Here is a 19,101-nt window from a genome sequence, read left to right on the forward strand (position 1 = left end):
GTCACGCCCACCTAAAATGCTGACAGTGCAGATACGGTTTTGACCTATGACCCATCATGAGGAATTTCAGAATTTCTGGTGTGCTTTATTTAGAGAATTTGAGACCCACCTTTGCGTCGAGCTTCGCGTTTTTGTTTACATCTCAGTTTACATTCTACAAGCCGTTCAAGTTGAGCAAGATGGTTGACATCCTGGGACTCTTGTTCGCCTGTCTCTTCCTGATGGCCACCTTTGGGCTGAGTGTCCTGCTACTAGCCACGGTGAGGTGGCGAGGACAGACTGGACAGGGCCTAGTGCAAGTAGTCGTATTGGGAGATGCCGGGAGATCACCACGCATGCTCTACCACTGCCTCTCTCTAGTACAGCTCAGCTACACCATCGACCTCATCGGATATGGAGGTATATATTAAATGTGTATCGTATAGCGGGTAAGTTTCATTGGTGCAAATGTTCGTACCAATGACCCATTAAATATTCGTACAGCTCAGGATAGTGATGTTGAATCTATTACAGTAGAATAATTTCGTAGTTTTAATTTTCGTATGATGCTCTTCAATACGAAATCTACAAACATTTCCGCCATACGAAAATAACCCGCTATATGGTATATGTGTGGTGATGTCATCTCCGCCCCCCTATTCAGGTTCCCCCCTCATCCGTGAGCTACGAGAGAGTGGGCGTCTCACCCACACAGTGCTCTGGTCACCACCCGCACTACTGGACGGTGAGTGGCTGAGTACACTCTCTTGCTTTTCCATAACAGAGGATACTGTAATGTCTCCACCTGTACTAGGACCTTCACACACACACACACTGACAACACACACACACACACACACACAGGTCTCCCCCGGATCCTCCGATATGCTCTGAAGGCACTCTATCAAACAATGAGCTTGCTCTGGGCTGTGCTTATTGCTACCAAGAAACCAAGCCATGTCCTAGTACAGGTGGGCTGAGGACTATGGAATGTAATCAACCTTTGTGTGTGCGTGTACAATAACACTAATTCCATAGACACCCCTGCATGCATGTATAGTAACACCAATCCCCCCACACAGACGCCCTTGCGATGCATGTATAGTAACACCAATCCCCCCACATAGACACCCCTGCATGCATGTATAGTAACACCAATCCCCCCACATAGACACCCCTGCATGCATGTATAGTAACACCAATCCCCCCACACAGGCACCCTTGCGATGCATGTATAGTAACACCAATCCCCCCACATAGACACCCCTGGGATGCATGTATAGTAACACCAATCCCCCCCAACACAGACACCCCCTGCAATCCCTACACTGGCTGTGATGGTGCTAGCGTGTGCTATCAGAGGCAGTAAACTGATTGTAGACTACCACAACTATGGCCACACCATTCTGGCCCTGAGTCTGGGCCGGAAACACACTCTCGTTTTACTAGCTAAATGGTGAGAGCTTGTAGTTCTAGCAACTATTGATCTGGACACTATTGTATACTATAGGTATGAGAAACTAACGGCTGGTTTCTCCTTTGCCAACCTGTGTGTGTCAGAGGCTATGAAGAAAGACATGCGACGCAGCCTCGGAGTTAGGTAGACCTAGTTGCTATTGAGCTGCACATTAATACTGTCTCACCTACTCTATAGGTCTATAGTGTTGTATGACCGACCTCCAGCTAGGTTTCATCAGGCTACTGTAGAACAGAGGCATCAGGTATAAATACTGCTGTGTCAGCCTATGTGTTTATAATTATTGTAATTTGTCTCCAGTTGTTTCTACGTCTGTCTGAGAGTGAGGCGGTGTTCCGTGGGGAGGGAGGGGGTACAAGGTTCACTCGAGAGGTTAATGGGGGCGTGGCAGTCCTCCGAAGGGACCGTCCCTTCTTCCTTATCAGCTCCACCTCATGGACAGAGGATGAAGACTTTGGCATACTCTTACAGGCCTTGGAGAGTGAGTGTGTGCGTGCGTGTGTGTGTGTGTGTGTGTGTGTGTGTGTGTGTGTGTGTGTGCGTGGGTGTGTGTGGGTGTTATTACACACTTTGTTGTTGTTACAGTATATGAGGGAAAATGCTCTCAAGTGCCAGACGGAAGTTTACCACACATCTTGTGTGTCATCACAGGTACGAGTTATATGATAGTCATTGATAGTACATGTCATGCGACCTCCACTCCCCTCCAGGCAAGGGGCCTCTGAGGGAGCATTACGAGCAATGCATTGCTAAGAAGAACTTTTCTCATGTCACCATCAAGACCATCTGGCTCTCTGCAGAGGACTACCCACTTATGTTGGGTGAGAGGGGTACTGTACAGCATGTCCATGGATTAGGGGCATATGGTTATATTGAAGTTTGGCTGTGTGTTGTGTGCTACCCCCCCTCATCCCCCCCTCACCCCTCACCCCTCACCCCTCACCCCTCACCCCTCACCCCTCACCCACCCCCTCACCCACCTCTAGGTTCTGCTGACCTTGGTGTCTGTCTGCACAAGTCCTCCTCTGGCCTTGACCTACCTATGAAGGTGGTGGACATGTTTGGTAGCGGCCTCCCCGTGTGTGCCATCAACTTCAACTGGTGAGCCCCTTTTCTCCTCTTACTATCTCACCACTACTCTCTTTCTCTCTCTGTGTGTACAGTCTTCATGAGCTACTGAGACATCATCACAATGGACTGGTGTTCAATGATCATCAGGAACTGGCTGAGCAATTACAGGTACAGGTTAGCTAGTGGTTTCAGTAATTCTTCAGATAAAGCTTTGTATATTGAGCTCTTTGAAGATGATGTGTTTAGATCGATGATCGCTTTCTAGACTAGCTTTGTACTGTGTATAATAATTATTCTTGTCCTTCCTCCTCGTGCAGACTCTGAGTACAGGGTTCCCCGATCAATGCAATCAGTTGGTCCGTTACCGTGAGAACCTTTCATCCTTCCAGAGCCTTCGTTGGGACCATTACTGGAAGCTCCATGTCCTCCCACTCATTGCACCCCAGTCTTGACCTCTGAACCCTCTAATGATATCTCCCTGAACTCAATCTATAATTCACAACAATCTGTTGTACATTGTACATATAACGACGATTAGTATTTTTTGTTTGATGGCTTTATGCTAATTTCCATGGCTAATTAATTTGTTGTTCACTTAATGGCCGCGGCTACATCTTGAAAAATATAATTATGGCAAGTATTGACCACGCCCTATATCGCTCAGCTACAAGCCGCAGGTTTAGGTAGGGAAAGGTTAGTATTCACTTGTGAATTGGATTATCTTTACCAAATTTGTATTATTTATAACATCATAAACAATCAAGATTCACATAGAATGAAGACACTATACACACTTTTGGTTCCAGTTATTGTCAGTGTCGCTGTAGCCATTGGTAAGTTAATACTGTGTTACATTCTTTTAGATTCTACACATTCCTTCCCTCTACAGATAATCCTCAGAATGGAGACATCCGATTGTCTGGTGGATCGTCTCTGAAAGGCCGTCTGGAGGTGTACAACAGCACCACTGATGTGTGGGGTACAGTGTGTTATACTAATGATATAGCGCAGCAGAACTGGGAGAAGGGAGCAGCCAGGGCAGCTTGTCGTCAACTAGGCTATCAGGATGTCATTAGCGTTGGATCAGTCACTCAACTAATGTAATTAAATGCCTGAGTGGATTAAGGTTTAATAGCCCTCACCCCTCCCCCCCCACACGTACATACACACAGTGTTCCACCTGCCCCTGAGACCACACCTATTCTTCTGTACGAAATGAGCTGTGTGTACAACACGGATGCCTCGGACCTCAACAACGAGATGGAGCATATTCTGAGATGTGATTTCTCTGAGGAGGGGAGTTGCAACCACACCCAGGACATGGCCATCGAGTGCAGTGAGTGAATGCTATTCCTGCACCCTCCACACACACACACACACACACACACACACACACACACACACACACAGGTAATACGTCCAAGTATGCCAGCCCCTACAGTGCAGAGGTTCGGCTGGTGGGTGGGGACTATCGCTCACACGGAGTAGTGGAAGTGTACGTCAATGATATCTGGGGTACAGTGTGTGCTGAGAATATGACTGTCAACAATGCTGACTCAGCATGTCGTCAGATGGGCTACACAGGAGCTAACTCATTCTCCCAGGCCAACCCACTGTAAGTCCTGAAAGTGTAGCTATATAGAAGCTTAGTGTGTGGTGGTTTGGTTAGTTGATGTCCATTCTTCACTGCAGCAAGGACACTCAGCCTGCAGTCAAGACGTTGACCTGTTCAACTGTTCCGCAACCATGTTTCAGTTTCTGCTATTCGTATCCCCTAGCAACAGACACGGTCACCTGCGACTCTAACAAGATAGCGGCCATCACATGCAGTGAGTGTGTGAGATGGTGTGGTATAGGACTGTGTTAGTTATGTCCTCCTTCTCAGCATTTGATTGGCAGGCTTGGCATGATATAAAATTTACTTCTGGCAACGAGGTCACCTGTGAAGTTAGTAAGTTACACACTTATTATATTATATCATTCTAGTATATATTATTGGAACAAACATTGCTATGCTCTCACGATTAAGTAACCCCTCAATCACCCATATATATAATTATTGTCCTTAAGCTTCGCCGAGTTACTGGATACGATTGGCTGAGATAATTGGAGGGGCTGTGGGGGGTCTTACGTTAGTCTTCATCCTCCTGATCACGACTCTGTGTTGCTGTTGTTTCATCAATGGCTGCCCCCTGCACTCTTGGAGAGAGAGGAGATTGTTTGGCTACGATAGAATCAACTAAACTTGAGTGTGTCTGGACATGTTATGTACATCATTTTATTGTGTGTTGATAATTAATTATGGACTTTGAACTTTTGGAATCTTTTTAATAATCATGGTTGATCATTTCCCGCACCTTTTCTGCCTCAGATTATTAAAATGACAATGAGTCTATTGTTGCATGAAAATGTTCAATTGTACTATAGTGCCTCCACCGAGGCATCAGCACCCATGGTGCCTTCATTTATTCCTGTCCTTCCTCCTCATGCTCCTCATGCAGACTCTGAGTACAGGGTTCCCCGATCAGTGCAATCAGTTGGTCCTTTACCGTGAGAACCTGTCATCCTTCCAGAGCCTTCGTTGGGACCAATACTGGAAGCTCCATGTCCTCCCACTTATTGCACCCCAGTCAGTCTCGACCTCCGAACCTTCTAGCGATATCTCCCCTGAATTCACAATTCAAAACAAACTGTTGTATATACATGTACAGTGGATTAGGATTTAATAGTGTTTTGATGGCTTTGTCAAGTGCTAATTATAAATATACACATGTACTATCTTTACCAACTTTGTACCTTTTTAATTATTAGCATAGTCAAGAACATAGAATGAAGACACTATACACACTTTTGGTTCCAGTTATTGTCAGTGTCGCTGTAGCCATTGGTAAGTTAATACTGTGTTACATTCTTAGATTCTACACATTCCTTCCCTCTGCAGATAATCCTCAGAATGGAGACATCCGATTGTCTGGCCTGGTGGATCGATCGTCTCTGAAAGGCCGCCTGGAGGTGTACAACAGCACCACTGATGTGTGGGGTACAGTGTGTTATACTAATGATATAGCGCAGCAGAACTGGGAGAAGGGAGCAGCCAGGGCAGCTTGTCGTCAACTAGGCTATCAGGATGTCATTAGCGTTGGATCAGTCACTCAGCTAAAGTAGTTAAATGCCTGAGTGGATTGAGGTTAATAGCCCTCAGCCCTCCCCCTCCCCCCCACACGTACATACACACAGTGTTCTACCTGCCCCTGAGACCACACCTATTCTTCTGTACGAAGTGAGCTGTGTGTACAATACGGATGTCTCGAACCTTAACAACGAGATGGAGCATATTCTGAGATGTGATTTCTCTGAGGAGGGGAGTTGCAACCACACCCAGGACATGGCTATCGAGTGTAGTGAGTGAATGCTATTCCTGCACCCTCCACACACACACACACACACACACACACAGGTAATACGTCCAAGTATGCCAGCCCCTACAGTGCAGAGGTTCGGCTGGTGGGCGGGGACTATCGCTCTCACGGGGTGCTGGAGGTGTACGTCAACGATATCTGGGGTACGGTGTGTCCTGACAGTGTGACTGCCAGCAGTGCTCAGTCAGCATGTCGTCAGATGGGCTACACAGGAGCTAATTCATTCTCCCAGGCCGACCCACTGTAAGTCCTGGGAGTGTAGCTATTATATAGAAGCTTAGTGTGTGGTGATTAAACTCTGTTTGGTTAGTTGATTTTCGTTCATTCTTCACTGCAGCAAGGACACTCAACTTGTAATCCAGACATTGACTTGTTCTAGTTCTCGTCAATGTCTGGGTTTCTGCTTTTATTATCCTTCAGCAACAGACACGGTCACCTGCTTTTCTGACGCGATAGTAGCCATCACATGCAGTGAGTATAATTACGAGATGGACTGTGTTAGTTATGTACTCCCCCTCCTCCTCAGCATTTGATTTGCAGAAAAAATATCTTACCCCTGGTAACGAGGACACCTGTGAGGCTAGTACATGTAAGTACACACACACACACACACACACACACACACACACACACACACACACACACTTGTAATCTCTCCTGTATTGTTAGACCATAATTATTGTTATGCTCTCAACAGTAACCCTTCAATCACTTATAATTATAATTATAATGTATTTATCTCCTACAGCTCCTACAGTTCCTCCGCTCAACTGGATAGTACGATTGGCTGAGACAATTGGAGGGGGTGTGGGGGGTCTGGCGTTGGTCCTTATCCTCATAATCACGACTCTGTGTTGCTGTTGTTTCACCAATGGCTGTCCCCTGCACTCTTGGAGAGAGAGGAGACTCTTTGGCGTTGACGGCTATGAGAAAATCAACTAAATCAATAACTCAAACTCATTGACTGTCTGTACATGATATATTTATTATACTATCAATTTTTATTGTGTGTGTGTTGATTTAATCATTACATGGACACAAAAATTATTAAGGAAATGTACGAATAAAAAAAACAGACAATAATTGTTCAGTCAGCATTTAGAAATATTTGCATGGACACGGAATACAAAATGTACAATGTATAATTATTAAAACAAACAGTAGAGTACGGCATAATGTTGCACAGTTTAATTGTTCAGTTTACATCGTTTATACAGCCTGTAGCAGACAATGCCCTCCAGCAACAATACACTACTGATAAGCACAGCTAGCACAACCAGCACACACACACTCACAATCAGCCAATTCACATTGTATATAGAAAACGATGTGTCCACCTGTGTAAAGGCTTTCTTTTCACTCCACTCACTGTCAAGTGAGTCGACCTTGTGTACGTTAGCGAGCAAGCACATCTCATCGTTCATGTGCCAGAATTCATGGTAGGAGCTCTCGTTCATGGTAAAGGTGCAGTGTTGCTGTCCTTCTTCACTATCAGTTAGCGTGCAACTGTGTACAACAGCTTTTGGAGACGGTAGTTCATACGATACATTCGTGATGGTCATATTGTAGTCATACTTCATATTGTAGAAAGCCGAAGGATTGTTGAGGGTGAAGCGAACACTGTAATATCCAGACTTAGTCACCTTGTAGACAAAAGATTGGGGTAAGCAAGATTTTGACTGATCCTCGTGGCAAGCATCGAAATCTATCGAGTATATAGCATCGATCAACTCCTTAGAATCTTCTAAACTGTTCCACACGGCCCCCAAATTGTCAATCACATGTACCTCAACAATAACTCTCTCCTGGGAATAATTTGTAACAGCACGAATTGAATAGTCAATCACAGATCCTTGGAGCAAGTACATAGTGTTGTTCTCAATGCGTTGCTGTTCAACTAATTGCTTCTGTGGTTCTATTGTGGTTGTTTTGTTGAGAAGCTTAGACTCTGAGTCAATCAGATAGAGGTCGATATTATGAGGGTATGCTTTTAAAAACTGAGTTAGGTCTACACTTGCTAAATAATAGGGATGGAGGTGGTCAGCTAGCAGAACAAGAGATTGCTCAAACAGGAACTGTTGTTGGTTGTCAGGCTGATAAGTTGCAGCGTGGATTGTTCCATAGGTAGAACCAGCTATCCCTACCATTACCAGGACAGCAAACACAAACAGGCTGACAACAAGGAGTCGCACACCTTTTCCAACACTCTGATCTGTATGCACATGCACGGTACATTTAATAGTGACATCTGAAATTTATTTGTCTACTCACCGATTCTAATCTGTGGTAGCAGTGGTAGGTGCTCACCAGATCTAGATTCTGTAAGCACTGCAAATAAACATTCTCAAGTTGAGTTAGGGTATATGTATGTCCTCACCTTCTGTTTCTGAAGCACCATCATATGCGGGGGAACTATCAAGGAATCTTTCCATCACAGGCGACAGAGGTGTTCGGTTCCCTTTGAGCATTTTCACTGGTGTTGGGCTGCCTTCTGGAGCTGTTTCTAAAATGGACAATAGGGTTTAAAAAAATCAATGAGACACACTGACTTACCATAAGCGGTGATGGAGACAGGTGTTCCCCTCCTGGATGAATCAGACTGAATAGAATGCTTGGAGGAGTAAGTATTGGAGCTTCCTGCTGACTTGTAGTCTGTAGAGATGGGAGGACATTACTAAAGCAGCCAATTGCAATCTAATGTAGGTACCTGGATTTATTTTATCTTGGTACTCTTTCACTGACAACTTGTTTCTCTTGCGATACTCAATCAAATACTTGATGCACTTGTAGGCACCAATGCTGTTGAGGCCGTTAGCAAGCTCAAGTTGATCCTCCTCTGTTATTTTGCGCCTCTCAACAATCATAGACAACACAGCAAGTATTGTTTCCATAGACAGCGATTCTTTATTGATTCCCAGCACTCTAGCCCAGTAACATCGTATACGATACTCCTCATCGTCGGATAAATGACAAGCAATCTTTGCCAGACACTGGAACAGCTGAGCACCTCGAGTGTCCCATATTGGATTGTGATCAGGAGGTTTGGAAAATCCATATTTCTCAAGTTTCCTCACTGATTTACAGCCGAACCGCTGGTGACCCACGAGATTGAGAGTGTACACTAGCCGACTGAGAGCTGCAGTCTCGTTTCCATTGTAGAGATTTTTGATGAGATAAAACAGCTCCAGGAGACAGTCAGCTTTCTCTAGCTCTACCTTAGAGATCTCAGCTCGAAAACTGAACTTCATTAGCTCCAGCGTATTATGTGATAGATATTGAACATCCACATATTGCAGCCATCCATTGAGGCCAAGTGCAGAAGGTGACACCTTTAGAAGGTATGGAAGGTATCTATAACTCTAGAGTACGCCATGCATTGTAGCCTTACCTCCTGTATACCCAAAGCTTGCTTTATTGACGCCATGACTGCACTGCACTGATGTTTAATAGAGCAGCTAGCTAGCTAAAACCTTATATGCAGAAGTGGGCAGGGCTCATCAGCAGGTGATTGGCATTGCAAAATAGCCGCGGCTAAAAACGACCTTACCTCGAATCTAATGACTAGCCGCCCTCTAGGCCTATAACATACATGTACAGTAGTAATAATAAGCGCAACAATCAATTCAATGCACAACAAGATACTGTAAAAAGAAGGGAAGGGGACTATAATAATAATATCAAAGTCTAAGCACACTAGCACACAGTCGTCAGTTAGTCTTTGTGCTGAGGTGGCTTGTAATGCTTCCACTCCACGAGGGCAAAGGTCAGAGTTCCCACGGCTCCTAGCACCACCTGTACGAGATCAATGCACTCGTGTGGTTAAAGGTCAATACGAATAGACCAACTCACGAGAGCTAGCAGCTGCCACTGTAGTGTGATGAGGGAGGAGGTGAGGAAACCAACCATTGCCGCCAGTGACTACAGGGGGGGTATCATCAATGTGGGAGGGGGCTTTAACTCTTTGGTATTATTATACATATGCTTTTTAGACCTCTCTGTTGTAATAGCTTACCTGGAAGAATTTAAAGAGAGCCATGGCAGGAGCACTGTTTTCATCCGAGGGGTACAGGGCACCAATGATGGAGTAGATCTGTGAGGGGGGTAGTGGTGGGGGGTAGTGATGAGGGTAGTGATGGGGGGTAGTAATGGAGGGGTAGTGATGGGGGGTAGTGATGGGGGGTAGTAATGGAGGGGTAGTGATGGGGGGTAGTGATGGGGGGGTAGTAATGGAGGGGTAGTCTAGGACGTTGGTCTCACCTGTGTGTTGAAGCAAGCATCTCCCAGTCCCAGCAGGAACGCACACACCATCACGACATAGATACTATATGAGGGAGAAGAGAGAGGCTGATACAACACACTACATGTACAACATCTGTAAGTCAACCAGCTAATATAGCATTAACATAGACGGAATCACACAATCTAAGCAAAGAGAATCCACCGACACACACACACACACACAGCAGACCACTGGTCTGCTGTGTGTGTGTGTGTGTGTCGGTGGATGGCCATTGTCCTGTGAGCAGACCACGGCCATGACCGAGGAATGCAGCCACAAAGTTTGCTCTTAGCCCTAACGTCAACAGAAAGTTGGGGAATAAGTACAAGTGCAGACCAACCCTACATATAAGAGAGGTGTAAGTCTGCAGTCCAGCCAGTTTGCAAGACCCACAGAGAGAAAGCTAGCCCATCAGCTATCAGTCAGTATGACCAAGGTGAGTGAGTACTATAGCATTGTGCTGACACAGGAGATTAAGCATGTTGCGTGAGTGGGTGGTATGTGCCTGGGGGCTTTCCACAATAAAAACAGATCCCATGCTGCACACGATCAAACAACTATTACTCTATATACTGCAGCTATAGGTTTTCATTTTCAGTTGCACAGAGAGATACTGAATACTACTCATTGTGTAGTAGTAATGCTGTGACTCTCACGTGCACTGGTGACCACTAATTATAGTCAGCAACAAATAAAGCGTTACAGTGGATGCAGCTAGCTACATGCATGTAGTGCAGGCATGATAACAGCTACATGCATGCTGACAGCTACCATGCCAGTGCTAACAGCTACATGCATGCTACATGCATGCTACATGCATGCTGACAGCTACCATGCCAGTGCTAACAGCTACATGCATGCAACAGCTACATGTACATGCATGCTAACAGACGTTGTCGTCCCCACAGGTTAGGAACTACTTGTACTGCTCAGCCTAGCTGCACTCCTATCATCAGCAGCAAGCAAGGGAGGCGCTTGCCATGAGGTATTAGAAGTATTAAAAGTATTGTACAGTTTCTTTTGATTCGAAATTTGAACCTCAGTAAAAACACTTGAAGTACTTGTACACCCACTCACAAACAGCTGTTTATGCAACCTACAGGAACATGCTGGTTTGGTGCTTCAAGACATTATCCATAATGCACTTGTAAGTTGATACTTTAAGCGAAATGCGAGCTAGTGCCAGTTTAAAGCAATGCAGCCTATCAGGCACGAAAATGTGCCTTGCTGTACAATTATACATAGTCTATGAAAGGTCAGTCACACGCACACTCAGTATGATCATCATTACTTAGGGGCCACAAGGAGGTTGTCTAGAAGCTGACCAGGTCCAAGTAGCTGTGTATGGACAAGGAGACACAATGGAGGCCAGAGTACTAACACTGGACAACCATGGCCTGGAGTTCAGGAACATACAACACACAACTAAAGACAGTAAGTGCTAGAGGTTAACTTGTACAGTGTTGGTGGTTGAACAATAACAAAACAGTGTTATTTCAAGATAAGAAGCAGGTCAAGCTTGTAACCAATAATAACTATACAGAGCTGACCACTACATTAGGAGGGCCAGCAAAGTCAACCATTTTATCAGCTTTACAAGTTTCAATGCTAGTGTCTAGGCCACTCAACCGTGACCCGCCCACACATAGCTACACAAAGCCTTGGTTATAGCACCTGTGATGGGCAACGCAGAGGAGGTACGACATGCGTACACAAATCACTAAAGGTTCAGTGTATTGATCTGGAACGTTATCACGTGACCACAAATGACATCAATGCGCTGAACTTGTAGTGATCCGTGCATGCATGTCGGACCTCCTCTGGAGCGGCCACTCTCTCGTAAGTCCCTCGCACTAATCGGCCATAACCAACAGGTGACAAATCTATCACCTTGTGTATTTACTTTTTATAATAGGTCTCTTCTACCTAGTGAGCATGCCACCCACCCCCCTTGACCTTCGACCCTGGTTCCTAATATTCAGCTCAGACATGCAGTCAGTGCTACAAGTGGACAGCGATGGAACAATCGCCATGAAGGTATGTAGTTACAGACAATACTACATTACCTCATTAAAATCACCTCATGCTAATTAAATTCATGAGGCATTAAACGAATTTCAAGAAGTATTATAATAACAAAGCAATCAAATGCATGACCTTCTAACCGTATAGCGCGAAATGTTCGAGGTACTTAAATATAAATTGTGTCCCAGGTCACGCCTTAAATCTTTGTACTTGAAAAGAAACATTTTCTTGTGCATGCATGTAGAATTGCTAACCTAACGAAAGCAGTGAAAATTAAGCTTCTCTAAAATTTCGCGCTATACGGTATAAAATAAAAGCAATGTAATCATTTTAAATGTCCATTTTCCCTCACAGGCTGCTAGTGATATCTCACTCGCTTGTTGTGCTCTGGCTGACTACCAGTTCTCCTTGAGGGAGGGTATGGACCACGCTCAGTTGGTATCTAGCCAGGGGGTAGTCGGTGTGACCCCCCAGGGAGCTATGAAAGTGGGCGGGGCCACCTCTCGCTATCATGTGAGAATAGTCACTACTGTGGAGAAATGCTATCCAGGAGGGGAGGAGGCAAAGAACGACACAAAGACTAACGAGTAAAGAACTGACTAACTCTAAACTGCCAATCTTTAATTAAACAAATTGTGTACAATATTTAGTATTACACACACTCACTTTGATGGGTTGAATAGCGCTCCAAATGAGTCCGGTACGGATATATTCTTTATACTGGAATTCTCGGGGAGGTTGTAAAAGACGAGTAGATACACAGCAAAGTGTACTAGCATGCCCAATAGTACCACCGGGTCCTTGCCCCAGCGATTAGTATAGCGACCAAATATACCAAACAAACCACCTCCTGTAATATCATAGATTACATGACATTAGTATACAGTTACAGGGTGAATGCCAACCTACCGACTATCTCTCCAAGACCAATGAAGAGTCCAGCTAGTCCAATGTTGGCCCTGTTGAACACTCCAGTCCTACCCACTACTGTACCGTACACTCCACTCCAGAAGTTGAGCTCGTACCCTACACGGAGAAGATATAGCTCCCTCCACACACCCACACAGCCTCCCACACACACACACACACAGCCTCCCCCCACACACACACACATCCACCCACACACTCTACCTGTGTAGATGAAGGTGATGCTGAGCAGCATCATGTCCACACTAAACATGAGCTTCACAGCACGTACTACAAGGAGAGAGGAGAGAGGGTAACACATGAGAGATCATTATTATATAGTATATGACAGTGAACACTAACCTAGTGACCTGCCAGCTACGATACAAGCAGCCTTTCCACTCAAGGGGGCAGTACTATAGTCAGTGGTACCCTTTGTAAGCAATCCCTTGTTCTCACTGTGTGGGGGGGGGGCAGTGTGGGTAAGTGTGTGAGGTGTGTGTGTGGTGTGTGCCTACCTCAGACCCTCGTTGACATTTACAGCTGTTGAATGGATGCTTTTAGGAGCTTTTTCTCTGAGGTTGACTAGCCACAGTATGACAAAAAACATCACCCCCAATAAACCAAGCACAGTGAACACTCCAAAGATGATGTAATTCTCCGAGTGTTCTGTGTGTGTGGGGTGGGGGTGGGGTGTGTGTGTGGAGTGTGTGTGAGGTCTTTCCTTACCTAAGCAAATGTTGTCTCCTTTCTGATAGGACAGGAAAATAAAGAAGAACAGGTTGCCATAGATCAAGCTGTGGGGGGTAATGATATTATCATCTCTGTGGGGGGTGGTGGTAACGTACCTTGACTGTAGCATAAGCCAGAATATCCCGCTAGTGACAGGCATGCGACTCTTCGAGGAATTCTGGATTAGTATCTGCCCCTGTGCCGTCCAGAGAACTGTGTGAGGGGGGTGGGTGGTTAGCGGAGTGGGTGTGGTTACATGACTCACTTCCTCCGGCACTGCCCAATAGGAATGCTCCGATGAATATCATTGGAACGTAAGGTCGAACCAGAGCCCCTATATACACCCTGTCAGCCAAATAATAATAATAATCGTATGATGTGCTATTAGTGACTGGAGAGTGTACAGCAATTAATCCTGTATCACATCCGGTCCAGTAATTGCACGCTGTCAATGATAACGTATTGTTTTTAGAATAACGACCGCAGTTGAAAATAAAACTGTAGAGAACTGTACCATAAACGATGAAGTTTGATAGTTCATAACAAGCACTGGTAAAGTTAACAGCATTCGTACAATTAGAAGTCTTGCCATTGCTTGTTACTCGTATGTCATTCTTAGCCATACCATAATTATACAAATTCCTACCAGGAAGTAATTTAAATGCAGTGTCTAACTCACACGTATAAGGCTCCAGTGATGATGAGGGACAGACGTGATCCAAACACTGCCACCACGGGTACTGACAACCAGTTGCCAATGGCAACCATCAGGTAGATGAGACACAGGCTACAAACATTAATACCTGACGCAGCTGTTACTATGGTTACACACACCCACTCACCTGTAGTAACCGAGCTCAGCTGTGTGTGTGTGTATGTTATATAAATCAGTGCATTCAAATAACAGATTAATACTTCACTTACAAACAAACTCCTCAGTGATAGGGATGCCGCCCTACAGGGAGAGATGCATGCATGGGTGATTAACACATGGTTATGGAATGTACATGACATGTTACTGATTTATAGGTATGTGTGGGTGTGATTCTCACATCAATATAGGTGCCGCTGCCGTTAGTTGAGTTGCCTTGACATTTTGGGGATAGAAAGCTGTTGATTGTGATCGTCTGAAGCACAATAGAGTATTAGTACCATATTCATGTAAGGGACAACACATACCTGTACAAATGCTGACGTCTGGAAGGCAGTAAAGAGAAACATGAAGCCAAAGCCTAGAAGGACAATGTTCAGCCAGTTCTTCTTGCTCATAGTTAGTAGCTGAACGGACTCCATCTTGTTTCTCTGGCCTCTGACTAATGGTTCCTCTGAATGGCTGGGTTCGGGGTGGGTCTCTGGGTCTAGTGTGGGTAATAGCGTCTCCTGGTCACTCTGCTCGGCCTCAGATACTCCTATAGAGAGCAGCTCTAAGCTTTCTGCATGGACAGCTAGTTGACCTTCCACTTTGCTTTAGAGGGTGTTGTTTAGTAGCCCCGCCCACTTCCAGTGGAAAAACCCTTTGCATACTAGCCCCAACTAGTCTCTAGGGGGAAGGTCATCTCTATAGATATTCAATTTGTATGTTCGAGGTAAGGACGAAAAGTTAGGGCCTACGTCGAGGTAAAGCCGCGACATGGAATAAATTGTATGGGGATTTTCCCGTTTCCATGGATAACCTATTAGCTCTAAAAGAATGGAGAACGAAGGAGGAGGACTGAGCGGAGGGCTAGGGCTGGAGAGCGCGTTGCTGGATCAGCGGATGAGGGCTGAGAAACACAAGACCAACTTTGAGGCTCTCAAGGCACAGCACCTCATACTCCAAGATGTATGTACAATTCATGATTAAATATGTACCTGGGCCTATACCAATAGCCCCTATTAAAGCCAGCCCCTTCTGCAGGCCCACAGCCAGCAGGGAGATGAGTTGGCACTATTGGCTGGGAACTACGATCGCCTGGTGTCCCGCTCCCAGGAGATCATCCAAACACTGCAATCAGAGAGAGACAGTAAGATCGTAGAGTGTGAGGAGCAGAGGGCACAGGTACGTGTGTATGTGTGTGTGTAGTGTGTGATGTGTGTGTGTAGTGTGTGATGTGTGTGTGTGTGTGTGTGTGTGTGTGTGTGTAGGTACTGACTCCAGTACGGTTGGAGCAGCTCAAGGATCAGCTATTGGAGGAGTGCAATCGGGACAACCAGAAGGTAGGTACAACAATCTCTGTGTGTGTACAGCCTCGTATATTATAGTTTGATTTGTTTACAGATGGTGGAGTCACTAGAAAGTCAGTTGGAGGCTCTGGGCAGGTGAGAGACTGAGTCCTATACCTGCCTGTAATGGTGTATGTGTCTGTGTAGGGAGTGCAGTGAACTGAGGTACAACTACTCATTCCTCAAGGCAGAGCATGGGAACGTAATGGTGGGTGGGCATAGTTATTGTAATTATGAAATATTCCTTGACACAGACAACTCATCAGACAGTACTGCAAGAGTTGCAGGCCAAGCACCAGACAGAGGTGGGTGTTTGATCATGTGTGTCTGTGACACTGACAAAGTTCTGCTTTTTCTCTAGCTGAATGCCTACATTGAGGAGAGGAAGTCGTTTATAGCTCGTAATGAGAGGGACATTCCCACTGACGTACAGCGTATAAGACAGCTACAGAGGAAGAACAACGATGTGAGTATGTATGCATGTGTTACCAGTGGATCATGTGACTAACAATATCCCATAGCTTCAACAAAAGGCCAAAGGTCTCCTGGCCGAGAATGAAGACTTGAGGGGGGAGAGGGAGGTGATGGCAGCACTTACTGAGCAGGTACGTCGCTAAGTGGGTGTGGTCATGATGTCATATCCTGTTGTGTAGAGTCAGCAAGGAGCGTGTCAGGAGGTGGCTGAGTTGAAGGCAACCGTCAAAACACTACAAGTAATTACTTCCCTAGATATTTATTATAATCGTGTGTATTACAATTCTCTCATCAGTTTGAGTCCTCTGCTCAGAGTGAACAGATTGTCTGTTTGCAAGGAGAGCTGGGGAAGGCCAGACAAGAACTGGTCTCCCTCAATGAACAGCTAGCACTGGTACACACGCAACTGGACAACACCAAGAGGTAGGCCACTACTAGTCTTAACTGTGCTACGTAACTATTCATGTGTTTGCTGTTATAGGAGGCTGAGTGAAGCAGAGCATGAGCACTCTCTAGAGTTAAGCCAGCTCAAGATGAAGCACTTGGACGTTGTGAGGGAACTAGAGGAAGGACGAGAAGTGTGTGTGACTGAGTGTAAGGCACTAGAGGCACAACTGGAGGCTCAGGGGAGGAGTATAGAGGCCAGGGACTCTCTGCTTGCTGATAAGGTACCTATGGGATCACACTGTATTATTGTAGGTTGCCCCCCCCCCCCGACACACTCAGGAGCGTCAGTGTGAGAGTCGGGTGACAGCTGCCAGAGAGAGAGAGTGGGAGAAACAAGTGCTACTAGACAGAGAGAAAGTTGAACTAGAGGGAGCTGTGGCCAGTCTACAACAGTCAGTGCAATAATTATTGTTAGCATAATTCGTGTACGTGTAATGTACCGTATAGCGGGTAATTATTTTTGTTGTCCAACTTTTCGTATTAACTACCTAAATATTCGTGCTCAGAATGGTGACGTAGAACCTAATGCGCTTTATTTCGAATGATGCTCTACAATACAAAAAGTTCCACATACAAAAACCCCCGCTGTACGGTATTGTAAATCGTACTGCATGAACACTATAGTTGGTACTATACCAATACCTCCTCCCCTCCTACAGAGAGTTGTCCCAAAGCCGAGAAGGTGGTGATGCAAGAGTGGTGTCACTGGAGGACAAGGTCAGACAACTCTCCACTGCTAAGGTATGGTCAATTTAATTTATTGACTTAGTAACAGAATTATGGCTGTTCAAAAAATTCTGTAGAGTGGTCTGGAGTCAGAGTTGGAGCTGCTGAGAAGTCAGTTATCAGACAAGACGAATGAGCTACAGTCTGTGATGATGGTGAGTGTGTGTGTGTGTGTGTGCGTGCGTGCGTGCGTGCGTGTGTGTGCTATACATGTACAATCACTGTATGTACAAACCAGGAGATGAAGCAAATAGCAGGTGTGAGCAGAAAGTATCAATCCCTACTATCTGAGCACAGAAAGTGAGTGATTACACCACAGTACCCCCACATATCCACCACCCCCCACAGATTGGAAAGTTTAGTGACTGAACTTAGAGAGTCTAAACTTTCCACTGAAGATTCATTAAGAGAGGTCCAGACACGAGGCAGAGGGCAGGGGGAGACTTTTGAGCGAGTGAGAGACAAATTAACACAAGATCTCCACACAGAGAAGTGCGTCTGTGTGTGTGTGTGTCTGTGTGCGTGTGTGTGTGTGTGTGTCGTGTATAATTATTGACGGACTTCACACTTCAGGACTTTGTGGGAAAGGGAGAGAGATGGTTTACTGGGCAAGCTGAAAGATTGTGAGTCCAGCAAACAGTCACTGGAACAACAGTTAACAGCCTCAAAAGCCACCAACAAAAAGGTACTAGGGAAAAATGTATGATAGATTTTCTGAACCTTAGAAAGAGATGTTTCCATGCATATTTCGTCAGGCCCATAATAAACATTTCGGCCTTGAACCACCATGGGCTTTTGATAACACCATTTCTTTTCCCTAAGCTTTCATAAAGTCATAAAATTATTGATAATTTTATTGGATCCACAGGATTCAAGTTATCGTATCATTATGGCAGCATACATTCTAACCCCCGCCCTTTATACAGTTGCAGAAGCATTACAAGAAGCAGATTATAGAGCTGGAGTCCAGTGCTGAAGTATTGAGAGCACAACAGGAGAGAGCAACCACTGAGAAACAGGCACTACAGTGAGTAGCCATTTCTCTCATGCAGTGGGTGTTATTCTGTACGTGTGTGTCTATAGGAGTTCACTGAAACTGGAAAATCAGAGGCTACAAAGAAAGCTGTCTAATGTGAGCATTTGCTATTGGCCTGTATTAATATCGTGTGTATATTTATGCTCATGCAGATACTGCGTTCACAGAAGGAGTTCCAGTTCTTGTTGCACAACCAACCACAGACACAGTACCTCTCTTTCCCTCAACACCTGGTACGGCCATTGTGTGTGTGCCTATTACCTTCACTGTATAATCATGCAGGAATCAACTCAAGACACAGACAATTTAGATACATGTAGAGAATAAA

The 19,101-nt window shown here is 45.2% G+C and overlaps 7 protein-coding genes across 10 annotated transcripts; 5 read left to right on the forward strand and 2 right to left on the reverse strand.

The window, feature by feature from the left end:
* The first annotated feature begins 86 nt into the window (after nt 1–86).
* Nucleotides 87–3,126, forward strand: LOC135351820 (chitobiosyldiphosphodolichol beta-mannosyltransferase-like). Its single transcript, XM_064550924.1, has 12 exons — nt 87–399; nt 644–724; nt 844–950; nt 1,287–1,435; nt 1,490–1,579; nt 1,634–1,700; nt 1,757–1,937; nt 2,042–2,107; nt 2,167–2,277; nt 2,443–2,557; nt 2,620–2,695; nt 2,845–3,126. The coding sequence occupies exons 1-12, from the start codon at nt 180–182 to the stop codon at nt 2,977–2,979; spliced, it is 1,398 nt and encodes a 465-aa protein (XP_064406994.1). The 5' UTR covers nt 87–179; the 3' UTR covers nt 2,980–3,126.
* An 84-nt stretch (nt 3,127–3,210) lies between these two features.
* On the forward strand, nt 3,211–5,311 carry LOC135351831 (scavenger receptor cysteine-rich domain superfamily protein-like). 2 transcript variants are annotated; one of them, XM_064550937.1, is made up of 8 exons: nt 3,211–3,360; nt 3,417–3,627; nt 3,700–3,863; nt 3,938–4,142; nt 4,220–4,356; nt 4,413–4,478; nt 4,598–4,776; nt 5,029–5,311. In XM_064550937.1, exons 1-7 carry the CDS (start codon nt 3,303–3,305, stop codon nt 4,768–4,770), a joined length of 1,014 nt encoding a protein of 337 aa, XP_064407007.1. In that variant the 5' UTR covers nt 3,211–3,302; the 3' UTR covers nt 4,771–4,776; nt 5,029–5,311. The 2 variants fall into 2 exon arrangements, with proteins under 2 accessions (XP_064407007.1, XP_064407006.1); XM_064550936.1 differs by lacking the exon at nt 5,029–5,311 and having other exon boundaries at nt 4,598–4,936.
* On the forward strand, nt 5,226–7,006 carry LOC135351829 (deleted in malignant brain tumors 1 protein-like). The gene is made up of 7 exons (XM_064550935.1): nt 5,226–5,414; nt 5,469–5,688; nt 5,765–5,928; nt 5,985–6,189; nt 6,284–6,417; nt 6,473–6,535; nt 6,695–7,006. The coding sequence occupies exons 1-7, from the start codon at nt 5,357–5,359 to the stop codon at nt 6,886–6,888; spliced, it is 1,038 nt and encodes a 345-aa protein (XP_064407005.1). The 5' UTR covers nt 5,226–5,356; the 3' UTR covers nt 6,889–7,006.
* LOC135351804 (uncharacterized) lies at nt 6,920–9,437 on the reverse strand. Of its 2 annotated transcripts, none has more exons than XM_064550905.1 (6): nt 9,335–9,437; nt 8,654–9,275; nt 8,500–8,598; nt 8,324–8,443; nt 8,218–8,274; nt 6,920–8,158 (listed from the first exon to the last, which is right to left on the reverse strand). In XM_064550905.1, exons 1-6 carry the CDS (start codon nt 9,368–9,370, stop codon nt 7,134–7,136), a joined length of 1,959 nt encoding a protein of 652 aa, XP_064406975.1. In that variant the 5' UTR covers nt 9,371–9,437; the 3' UTR covers nt 6,920–7,133. The 2 variants fall into 2 exon arrangements, with proteins under 2 accessions (XP_064406975.1, XP_064406973.1); XM_064550903.1 differs by having other exon boundaries at nt 8,324–8,449.
* Nucleotides 9,438–9,540: 103 nt separating this feature from the next.
* On the reverse strand, nt 9,541–15,390 carry LOC135351818 (UNC93-like protein MFSD11). Its single transcript, XM_064550923.1, has 17 exons — nt 15,068–15,390; nt 14,941–15,015; nt 14,813–14,843; nt 14,731–14,749; nt 14,568–14,675; nt 14,154–14,233; nt 14,005–14,101; nt 13,886–13,953; nt 13,675–13,825; nt 13,520–13,614; nt 13,382–13,447; nt 13,160–13,276; nt 12,917–13,100; nt 10,204–10,267; nt 9,959–10,036; nt 9,796–9,864; nt 9,541–9,738 (listed from the first exon to the last, which is right to left on the reverse strand). Exons 1-17 carry the CDS (start codon nt 15,179–15,181, stop codon nt 9,658–9,660), a joined length of 1,497 nt encoding a protein of 498 aa, XP_064406993.1. The 5' UTR covers nt 15,182–15,390; the 3' UTR covers nt 9,541–9,657.
* Nucleotides 10,509–12,891, forward strand: LOC135351849 (uncharacterized). Of its 2 annotated transcripts, XM_064550959.1 has the most exons (6): nt 10,509–10,661; nt 11,134–11,210; nt 11,328–11,372; nt 11,521–11,659; nt 12,141–12,262; nt 12,605–12,890. In XM_064550959.1, exons 4-6 carry the CDS (start codon nt 11,587–11,589, stop codon nt 12,839–12,841), a joined length of 432 nt encoding a protein of 143 aa, XP_064407029.1. In that variant the 5' UTR covers nt 10,509–10,661; nt 11,134–11,210; nt 11,328–11,372; nt 11,521–11,586; the 3' UTR covers nt 12,842–12,890. The 2 variants fall into 2 exon arrangements, with proteins under 2 accessions (XP_064407029.1, XP_064407030.1); XM_064550960.1 differs by lacking the exons at nt 10,509–10,661; nt 11,134–11,210 and having other exon boundaries at nt 11,356–11,372; nt 12,605–12,891.
* Nucleotides 15,391–15,541: 151 nt separating the features above from the next.
* Nucleotides 15,542–19,101, forward strand: LOC135351805 (centrosomal protein of 83 kDa-like). Its single transcript, XM_064550906.1, has 21 exons — nt 15,542–15,710; nt 15,786–15,926; nt 16,013–16,084; nt 16,146–16,186; nt 16,238–16,298; nt 16,345–16,395; nt 16,452–16,556; nt 16,612–16,695; nt 16,744–16,803; nt 16,860–16,987; nt 17,046–17,232; nt 17,291–17,403; nt 17,671–17,752; nt 17,815–17,892; nt 17,976–18,037; nt 18,086–18,229; nt 18,311–18,422; nt 18,664–18,764; nt 18,821–18,869; nt 18,926–19,006; nt 19,056–19,101. The coding sequence occupies exons 1-21, from the start codon at nt 15,579–15,581 to the stop codon at nt 19,098–19,100; spliced, it is 1,929 nt and encodes a 642-aa protein (XP_064406976.1). The 5' UTR covers nt 15,542–15,578; the 3' UTR covers nt 19,101.

The sequence above is a fragment of the Halichondria panicea genome, chromosome 17 (genome assembly GCF_963675165.1).
Source record: "Halichondria panicea chromosome 17, odHalPani1.1, whole genome shotgun sequence".
Lineage (NCBI taxonomy): Eukaryota > Metazoa > Porifera > Demospongiae > Suberitida > Halichondriidae > Halichondria > Halichondria panicea.